The sequence below is a fragment of the Oncorhynchus tshawytscha genome, linkage group LG02, assembly GCF_018296145.1.
Source record: "Oncorhynchus tshawytscha isolate Ot180627B linkage group LG02, Otsh_v2.0, whole genome shotgun sequence".
NCBI classification, from domain to species: Eukaryota; Metazoa; Chordata; class Actinopteri; order Salmoniformes; family Salmonidae; genus Oncorhynchus; species Oncorhynchus tshawytscha.
Genome location: NC_056430.1, coordinates 73303776 through 73314388, shown reverse-complemented (window position 1 = coordinate 73314388; position 10613 = coordinate 73303776). Strand labels below are relative to the sequence as shown.

General features: G+C 45.2%; 1 protein-coding gene across 1 annotated transcript in view; it reads left to right on the top strand.

The window, feature by feature from the left end:
* The first annotated feature begins 252 nt into the window (after nucleotides 1-252).
* The window catches only part of LOC112230198 (low-density lipoprotein receptor-like), a 22449-nt gene continuing 12088 nt past the window's right edge, over nucleotides 253-10613 (top strand). The window contains exon 1 of the mRNA XM_042304477.1: nucleotides 253-592. Coding sequence (XP_042160411.1) covers nucleotides 514-592 — 79 coding nt within the window. The 5' untranslated portion in view covers nucleotides 253-513. The remainder of the gene's footprint in view (nucleotides 593-10613) is intronic.

The following is a 10613-nucleotide window of genomic DNA, read 5'->3' as shown; positions in this document are numbered from 1 at the left end:
TTTCCCATGACAATAAAGCCCTTAAATTGAAATTGAAGGTGGGGCCAGGCTAGGCAAGACAGGGAAGCCAGCCCATCCAGATAATGATAACAGTAACATTGTGGTTGGGTGACTCTTTCTTTCTCTTCCTCTCAGTCAGTGACCGCTGTAGCTCCACCCCTGCGGTGCTGATGTCGAATTTCAAATATCACACCACTCTGCTGATCCCGCCCACATGTAGGACCACATAGAAATAGTCAGAAGTGACTCAAAAAATCTAATATTTCTCCCTGGCACTAGACCTAGACACAGGCGCACAGTAAATCTTCTCTATATACCCAAACAACAGTCATTCGTTTATCCCAGTTTGTTTTAGCTGTGACTGCAACATCCACAAATATATAGAAGCATCTCCCAGTTGAGTTGAAATAGTGCTGTTCAGTAGGCTAGCTGTCAAACATTTTGCGTGCCGGGTGGTCGATATTAGACCAATAAGAAACACTTCGAATTGCGTGGAAGCCCAAAGGAGAAAAGATGCTACCGACTCGTGTGGGAATCACCGGGCTGACAGCATGTTGCCTGGTGTTGCTCTCCCACTGTTTTGCTCCTACAGGTAAGGATGTGAAGTCAATTGTATCATGCAAGATGCTTATGATGCGTATTTTTGGGTCTGACTCCGGCTTTGCCCTTGGGATTCTCTGGTCTAAACGATCTGACATGGAATTTGACATCTTTAAATTACTTATAACATGACATAGTTGTAAATTGCCTATATTTCAGTGATATTTTTATTTTATGTCTGACATGGAATTGCAAATGCAACCGTGCTGCTCACATAGAATAAATGGCTAAATTGACATTTTCTGAATTAATTTCTGTTTTGGTGCTTACAATACCAGTCGAATGTTCAATTAAACCAATGTTTATACCCTCGTGTCCTAGGCTGAACTTGTAATAGTGGGTTTAGTGCGCAGGAAGGGGGCATGTTCTTGACATTGAGAGTCAAGCGCTAACAGCTTTTCAAGACATTTTCCTTCTCAAAGCCGATTAAAGATGAACTTAACCTATAATTTTCGTTGACAATATGTTTATCTATAAAAGTTCAAATGTATCTATTTCGTCCGTATGAACGGAAGCTACGCTCGGGAAGTCGATTGGCTGTTCTTCAAATAGTATGTAGCCGCGAGCCAATCCGAATGAGAAATAGGCTCGTCATATCCGACATGTCAAAGCTGTCTGGTTTTACCTGTGGGCTTGACGTGTTGGAGGAAAAAGACGGTTGTCAACGAGAAAGGGCGCGGCAAAAGGGCGTCTAGCAAATACCGTGGCAAGAGGTTATTTAGCCCAGCTTCTATACCGTGTGGCAAGAGGTTATTTAGCCCAGCTTCTATACCGTGTGGCAAGAGGTTATTTAGCCCAGCTTCTATACCGTGTGGCAAGAGGTTATTTAGCCCAGCTTCTATACCGTGTGGCAAGAGGTTATTTAGCCCAGCTTCTATACCGTGTGGCAAGAGGTTATTTAGCCCAGCTTCTATACGGTGTGGCAAGAGGTTATTTAGCCCAGCTTCTATACCGTGTGGCAAGAGGTTATTTAGCCCAGCTTCTATACCGTGTGGCAAGAGGTTATTTAGCCCAGCTTCTATACCGTGTGGCAAGAGGTTATTTAGCCCAGCTTCTATACCGTGTGGCAAGAGGTTATTTAGCCCAGCTTCTATACCGTGTGGCAAGAGGTTATTTAGCCCAGCTTCTGTGCCATGTATGGAGGAAATAGAACTTGGTTTTATTTTACACCTGAAGGATAGACTATTTTGCTACAAAATTCTGATTGTTGCAGACCTTCTTGATCACTCATTTTATGCATTTGTAGGTTAGATGTAGCTTAATGTCAAAATAATTCTTAATTGGCATTTAAAATCATAGCTTTTGTCATCAACAATGAAATGTAATAGGTGTATTAATAGATGCATGTTATGAGGATATGTTTATCACCTCAAGCAAAGTCTGCTTCCTTCTTTAGATGTCTTGATATGATAAAAATCCACCAACTTCCTTCACCTTTACTTCTGTGGCCCCCAACCAGCAACCCACAGTTGGAACTAAACACACAACTCACATGTCCATTAACTTATTTGCTAACATTATTACAATGTATTACATTGTATTGCAATGCATTAACAGCAGTCGGGGCAAATTCCTTATTGGTTTCAGTAGGTAGGCTAAGGGTGAACTTACCGGCCTCTAGGTTAATATTGTGTTGTGTATTAGTCTAGTTGTGGCTCCATTCTGCCACCCCGTTCTACTGTTATCCCTCAATCTTTAAGGTTGCATCCCAAATGGCAACATATTTCCTTTAAAGTACACTACTTTTGACCAGAGCCCTTTGGGACGATGCCATTTGCGATGCAGACTAACTCCTGCTCCCAGGGATTTGAAGATAAGAACTTCCATCCAATGTTTATAGTTCAAGGTATTCATTAATGTAGCAATTAAATCTGCTGCTGACATGTGCAGAGTGTGTATGTCCATGAGTGTATGCGTGTGTGTGTGTGTGTGTGGGGCCCCCAACAGTAGGTCAGCTGTTACTGTATGTGTGGGGCCCCAATATTAGGTCTGCTGTTAATGTATGTGTGGGGCCCCAGCAGTACTGTAGGTCTGCTGTTACTGTATGTGTGGGGCCCCAGCAGTACTGTAGGTCTGCTGTTACTGTATGTGTGGGGCCCCAGCAGTAGGTTTGCTGTTACTGTATGTGTGGGGCCCCAACAGTACTGTAGGTCTGCTGTTACTGTATGTGTAGGACCTCAGCAGTACTGTAGGTCTGCTGTTACTGTATATGTGGGGCCCCAACAGTAGGTCTGCCGTTACTGTATGTGTGGGGCCCCAGCAGTAGGTCTGCCATTACTGTATGTGTGGGGCCCCAGCAGTAGATCTGCCATTACTGTATGTGTGGGGCCCCAACAGTAGGTCTGCCGTTACTGTATGTGTGGGGCCCCAGCAGTAGGTCTGCCATTACTGTATGTGTGGGGCCCCAGCAGTAGATCTGCCGTTACTGTATGTGTGGGGCCCCAGCAGTAGGTCTGCTGTTACTGTATGTGTGGGGCCCCAGCAGTAGGTCTGCCATTACTGTATGTGTGGGGCCCCAGCAGTAGATCTGCCGTTACTGTATGTGTGGGGCCCCAGCAGTAGGTCTGCCGTTACTGTATGTGTGGGGCCCCAGCAGTAGATCTGCCGTTACTGTATGTGTGGGGCCCCAGCAGTAGGTCTGCTGTTACTGTATGTGTGGGGCCCCAGCAGTAGGTCTGCCATTACTGTATGTGTGGGGCCCCAGCAGTAGATCTGCCGTTACTGTATGTGTGGGGCCCCAGCAGTAGGTCTGCTGTTACTGTATGTGTGGGGCCCCAGCAGTAGGTCTGCTGTTACTGTATGTGTGGGGCCCCAGCAGTAGGTCTGCTGTTACAGTAGTCTGCTGTTATGTGTGGGGCCCCAACAGTAGGTCTGCCGTTACTGTATATGTGGGGCCCCAACAGTAGGTCTGCTGTTACTGTATGTGTGGGGCCCCAACAGTAGGTCTGTGTTACTGTATGTGTGGGGCCCCAACAGTAGGTCTGCTGTTACTGTATGTGTGGGGCCCCAACAGTAGGTCTGCTGTTACTGTATATGTGGGGCCCCAACAGTAGGTCTGCCGTTACTGTATGTGTGGAGCCCCAACAGTAGGTCTGCTGTTACTGTATATGTGGGGCCCCAAGCAGTAGGTCTGCCGTTACTGTATGTGTGGGGCCCCAACAGTACTGTAGGTCTGCTGTTACTGTATGTGTAGGGCCCCAGCAGTACTGTAGGTCTGCTGTTACTGTATATGTGGGGCCCCAGCAGTAGGTCTGCCGTTACTGTATGTGTGGGGCCCCAAGGGGCTGTATTAGTTGACACCATGGAGAATAATGGGAAAATCCCTGTAGAGTTGCATCAGTGGTTCTAGAATAGAATAGATTCTAGAATAATCCCCTTATGAATCATGCAGCCCCAAGAGCATCTGATAGGCATCGCATGATGTACATTCTCCTAACACACCAGATCTCTCAATCAGTCACCAGTGGCATGCAAAAACACCCTTAATAACCTCACAATGAAGGTCCAAGTGGAATTGGATGAACTAGTATAAACCAAGTGCAGTTAGATTAACTAGTATAAACCAAATGCAGTTGGATGAACGAGTTTAAACCAAAAATGCAGTTAGCTGAACTAGTACAGACTGAGTTCTGTTGGTTTAGCATCTTGACAGATGACCATCAGTGCACATGTCATCTAGTTCTAAATTAATCTGTGGCTATGGAAAGACCAAGCCCTGACCTTTGGCAAGATTTGTGTTTACATACAAACACTTTTCTCGCCGTGGGTGTGTGTTTGCCAAAACAAGCAGAAATGCATAGGCAAACTAACTTAAAGAAACAAGCCTGTCACACACAATGACAAGGGTGTTGATGAGGACTCCAATATTAGCCTCACCTTTGACCTATATGGACCGTCCTCCTGTTGTCATCCAGTGTAGCCTTTCATACACTTCAACTAAAGCTGCAGAGACGGTTGGTGTTGCTGCTAAACAATATAGTCTTTTCAGCTCTAGTTTTACATTGACATTCTAGTAATTTAGCAGACACTCTTGTCCAGAGTGACTTACAGTTGGATTCATTCATCTTAAGATAGCTAGGTGGGACAACCACAAATCTCAGTCATAGTAAGTACGTTTTTCCTCAATAAAAGGAGCTATCAGCAAAGTCAGAGCTGGTAAGGCAGAAGAGTTACGTGCTAGTGTTGTTGCATTACTTAAGATATTAAGATACTCTTTGAAGAGGGAGGGTTTCAGATGGTTTCTGAAGATGGGCAGGGACTCTGATGTCCTAGCTTCAGGGGGAAGATGGTTCCACCATTGTGGTGTTAGGACAGAGAAGAGCATTGACTGGGCTGAGGGGGAGCTGCCCTCCTGTAGGGGTGGGAGGGCCAAGAGACCAGAGGTGGCAGAACAGAGTACTCAGGTTGGGGTGTAGGGTTTGCGCCTAGCCTGAAGGTAGGGAGGGGCAGTTCCTCTTGCTGCTCCGTAGGAAAGTACCATGGTCTTGTAGTGGATGCGAGCGTCGACTGGAAGCCAGTGTGGAGTGAACTGGAAGCCAGTGTGGAGTGGACTGGAAGCCAGTGTGGAGTGGACTGGAAGCCAGTGTGGAGTGGACTGGAAGCCAGTGTGGAGTGGACTGGAAGCCAGTGTGGAGTGGACTGGAAGCCAGTGTGGAGTGTGCGGAGGAGAAGGGTGACATGGGAGAACTTGAGAAGGTTGAACACCAGGCAGGCTGCAGCTTTCCAGTTCAAATATATAACAGGTTACATAGAGGACATTTGGGGCTATTGGAAAGTCCATTGCAGACTAGGGGCTGGTGTTTAGTGAGCACGTTCTTTCTCTTCCATCCGCAGCGAAACACATCAGTGTTGAAGGACCTTACATGGTCAAGTTGTCATCAAGCAGGCAGGCAGTGTTTATTCATAGAACCTGATGGAGATTGGGAGGTGGGGACTCTCTCTATAAAATGTTTCTCACTCTCTCTTTTTCTCTCTCTCTTTTTTATCCCGCTCTCTCTTTCTATCCCTCTAACTTCCTCTCTCTTTCTCTCTCCTTCACTGTCTCTTTCTATCTCTCTCGCTCCACCTCTCTCGCTCAGCAGCACGGCTAGATCAACGTGATTTCCGTTGTATGTAGGCAGCCATATGAAGGTCTATTCAGGTCATGGTGTAACTTGGTCATGATGCTAACCTTTTGAAGACGGTAGGCGTACATTACAAGAAGTGAGCACTGTCTGTCTGCAAATAGGGCTTCCTGTATTTCACAGTGAGCCAGCAGCAGTGGATAGGTCCTTACAGGAAATTGGCCGCATCCAACAAGCACCTAACTACATTAAGGCCCTGTCCGGATGTCAGCTGTGTGTCTCTGCTAAAGGTGCGCGGGTCAGCTGTTTATTCACCAACACCCGCCCGCAATTGCTAATAAGCCATCCACAACCGCCAGATCCATTGTAATTCTGAGGCCCACACCCAACCCTAACCCACACATATAGAATATGCCCTATAGGCTACAGTCAAAGACGGCAGAATATTTTTTTACATCAGTTTGACCAGTCGTAAGGAAAAAGAAAGCTGTGAAAACGACCGGATCCCAACGTGTTTCTGATAAAATGTGCATCGAAGCCCAACTGAAATCTTATGTGGTTCAAATCAAATCAAAGTTTATTTGTATATAGCGAGGCTATATACAGTAGTGAGGCTATAACAGTAATGAGGCAACATACAGACACCGGTTAGTCAGGCTGATTGAGGTAGTATGTACATGTAGATATGGTTAAAGTGACTATGCATATATAATAAACATAGAGTAGCAGTAGCGTAAAAGAGGGGTTGGTGTGTGGCAGGACACAATGCAGATAGCCCGGTTAGCCAATGTGCGGAAGCACTGGTTAGTCAGGCCAATTGAGGTAGTATGTACATGAATGTATAGTTAAAGTGACTGTGCATATACTTATTTTCCACCATAATTTGCAAATAAATTCATAAAAAATCCTACAATGTGATTTTCTGGATTTTTTTCCCCTCATTTTGTCTGTCATAGTTGAAGTGTACATATGATGAAAATTACAGGCCTTCTCATCTTTTTAAGTGGGAGAACTTGCACAATTGGTGGCTGACTAAATACTTTTTTGCCCCACTGTATGATAAACAGAGAGTAGCAGCAGTGTAAAAGAGGTGGAGGCACACAATGTAAATAGTCTGGGTAGCCATTTGATTACCTGTTCAGGATACAAAAAGATTGAAATACTATCAGATTTTATGATGAGGACAGCACCTCTATAGACGGTATCTAACGGAGCAATGCATTCTCTCAAGAAATCATGTCTCCACTCCTGTTCCCAAGTCCAAATTTAGCCTACATTTGGTTTATAATTTACCTGCAAGAATGGCTTAATTCTGCAGGAGTTATTATTAAGGCTGTGTGAGAGGTTATAGACCTACAGTCCGTGTCCAGATTTCAGTTTCCATTTAACCCATCTGAACAGTAGGCTACAGTTCCTTTGACATGGGCCTATTTTAAGTCCCGTCTTGTGACGGTCAAATGTGTATAGTGTCTCACAATCACACAGAACATATCCAGCACTGCTATCCTCCTCTTTCACCACATCTGTCCCAAACATTTCTTTTCAGGCCCTCCCTTCTCTTTATTTTCAACTCTCCTTTTACAGCTTTTGTCTTATTGAATGAAATTTCAACCATGTCCTTAATTTTTTCTGCCTGTTTTCCAAAAGCATTTGGCGATTGGCTGTGTAGGCTATTTGGAGTGCAGCTAGGCCCGAAAGCTTCGTCTTCTGCACTAATGCCAGATAGCCTACAATAATAAAAATAAGAAGCCTGTTGACAGAAATTGCACTAGAATTATACATTGATGGATATTTTGAAGGTATTGTTTCTCTTTATTTAACCTGCCTGCCACACACATCCGCCAATATTTAATGACAATGAACCCGTCCGCCCCGCGGATATAACTGTGGGACTGCGGGTTATGAGTCAACCCCCTCATCACTAGTCTCTGCCTCGCTCTGTCTATTTGTCTCTGCCTCACTCTGTCTATTTGTCTCTGCCTCTCCTCCCCCGTGGGTCAAATTGTGTGGGGATGGCATCAGGCATAGGAAGGAAAATGCGAATCAGGTGACTTGCCGGTAATTCCATTTGCCAGACAGACATGCGGGCAGGCAGGCGGGCAGGCAGGCGGGCAGGCAGGCAGGCGGGCGGGCGGGCAGGCGGGCAGGCAGAGACACCTAAGAATGTGCTGATTGGTGAATAAGGAAGGTTGCTTATAATGGCTTTTTGGTTCTTAGAATCTGAGATTATTATGCAATAGTTTACAGGCTGCATGCAGAGCTAGTTTGAATGTGATCTGTTGTAACTAATGAAAAGGACCCTGCTGGTAGAACTGTGTAGATTTTTTAAAGTAACGTTAAACTCGAAATACAACAGGATTTCCCCACTCACTTTGTCTGAAGTAAATTCCCCAAGACAATTCTTTTCTGGAGTAATTGTGAAGAAAACCAATGCAATACAATAACTATTATCCCTCAAGGAAACGTGTCAGAGAAATCACCCCATATTTGTTATCTTGATTTAGTTTAGTCACAGCCTCATAGACAAATGAAATGCCCATATGGTGACTCACTGTACATACAGTAACCGTACAGACAGTAGGCGGACTGCATTAAGTGGGCCCATAAGGAAGTTAAGTAGACAGGAACCAAACTTCTATTTTATGATTATGTTTGTTTAATAATAATTAACTGTAACCTGAATAGTGTGCCACAAACAAACTTCCGTCTCCGTCTTCTGTGCTTGGTTACTACGCAAAGTGCATGGCTTAGTTATCGATCAATGACACGCACGACACGCCCACAAATACACTCTGACGTCACGACACGCCCACAAATACACTCTGACGTCACGACACGCCCACAAATACACTCAGACGTCACGACACGCCCACACTGGGAGAGAGGGCTACGTATAGCTATGGCGTGGCCCAACCTTTCCAGCCAGATGGTTTTGGGTTCAAACGTAAGCTAGACTTGGCCTCTGTCGTTGATAACGTCTCACTTTCAAAGCTAGTCAATGGAAAGAGGTTTCCATTCAGAACTGCTGGGCTTCTTTTTTTCTTTTAGATAATCGACTTACAACATCCTGGGAAAATAACTCTCACCCACTGCATTTCAATTAGAGACTAAGTTGAATGCAGGACAAGTCCTCTATTACACAATGTATATCTAATCGTATAGGCTACAAAGAGAGAGTGCAGTACAGTATGCTTGGGAAGGGAGATTTGTGACCCAGAGAGAGAATGGTAGACATAGTTGTGACGTACACTCTAACATACTGTACACACAGATGCCTGTTGAGAGAGTACAGTGGGCTATACTGCTGGAGGTTGAGCGTCTTGTGACCTAGAGAGAGAATGGTAGAGAGAACACAGTATGCAGCTTGAGAGGCTTGTGATCCATTTGTAGATGATGGGACAGAAGATTAGCAGGAGAGAAAATTAAAACACAGACAGAGAAATAGGGGAGAGGGGAGAGACAGAGAGAGAGAAAGGGGAGGGGAGACAGAGAGGATCATGGAAAGAGAGAGAGAGGGGCAGAGTGCGTGTCGGGGGCCAAGTAACGTCTCCGTTTTCACTTAAGAGACTGTATAAGTCTCAGGGCGGGCTAACAGTCAGCCGGCCTCGTAAATGTATCACCACCCTCTCCAAGAACAGCTGGAATAGGATGGGGGAAACTATTCCTGGAACCTCCACATCTGGTAGTGTGTGTGGGGGGACTGTGTGTGTGTGTGTGTGTGGGACTGTGTGTGTGTGTGTGTGTGTTGGTTCACTGGAAACACAGCCACAGTCTTGGCGGTTACAGTGCCTGTGTAATTAAGCATTTGAGGCGAGGGGTTCAGCAGTCGTTTTTTTCCCATGAAAAGCCCTGATTGATCAAGTCAGGCCAACATTTCTCAATACAAGATCGTCTTATGATATTACAGTCCCACATCTCTACATGAAGGTGTGAGCATTGGTGACATCACATGCCAATAGACGGAGCAAGCAACCTCTATCTTCTGAATCTACTTCACTAACTCTCTGTGTAGCAACCGACTTTACGACTTGAGTCATGCTGGTGTAGCCGCGGTTACTACTACAAGTGTCAACAATTGACAGCTTGAGTTCAGAAAATTCCTGGTGTTGTGTCCGGTTGTGCCCCACCTCCCCTGTTGCTCTCACTAGTGCTCTTGTTATGAGTATTTTGAGGAATGTTCCTCAAGGGCCAATCAGCAGCGGGTGGTGTGATTATGACTCCTCCCCCCTTCCATTGTCTTAAAGAGACAGCCTCAGGCTCTGACTCATACTCTGTTGCCTCAGGCACAGTGGAATTTGACAGTGGAGGGAGATAAACTGACTTAGTGACCAAGACCTTGCAGAATATTGAAGGCTCCATGCTAGCTTTACCTGATGGCTCTCACTTCCTTGTTGAAGACATCTTCACTTTGATTGGTCAGATGAGTTCAATGAGGTTGTGACCTCAGCAACCCAAAATAAACTGGGTGGTTTTGGGGTTAAATCTCATTTCACTGTTGAATAGGCTAGTCAAACAGTGACGTGGTATTCATTCATAGGCCTACTGGCAGAAACTATAAGTGAGGAAAAAATGTATTTCCTTGCTCAAGTCTGTACAGTAGGTCTATAAGTTGTTTAACTTTCCCTTACCGGATGCTGTATATGTGGGCCAATGGTGTATGCATGTGAGTTGACACGTGTGTGTTCTGTTTCGGCAACATCTTGTCCTGCACTAATTTCCTTCATTTGAAGGTTTACATGAGAAATGCACAAACAGTAGTTGCCAAGCAACAGTCTTGAGTGCATAACAAAATGGCTGTCAAGTTCTCACTGTCTGCTGAAAGACCATGAGATGCAGTAGCTCCAGTGTGTGAACGATAAGAGATAAGTCTCTCCCATGGGGAAACTCCTTCACTTCCTGTTTATAAATGCTCCATATTGTGGTCTTTTTACCTCATATCCTGTTCCTTTA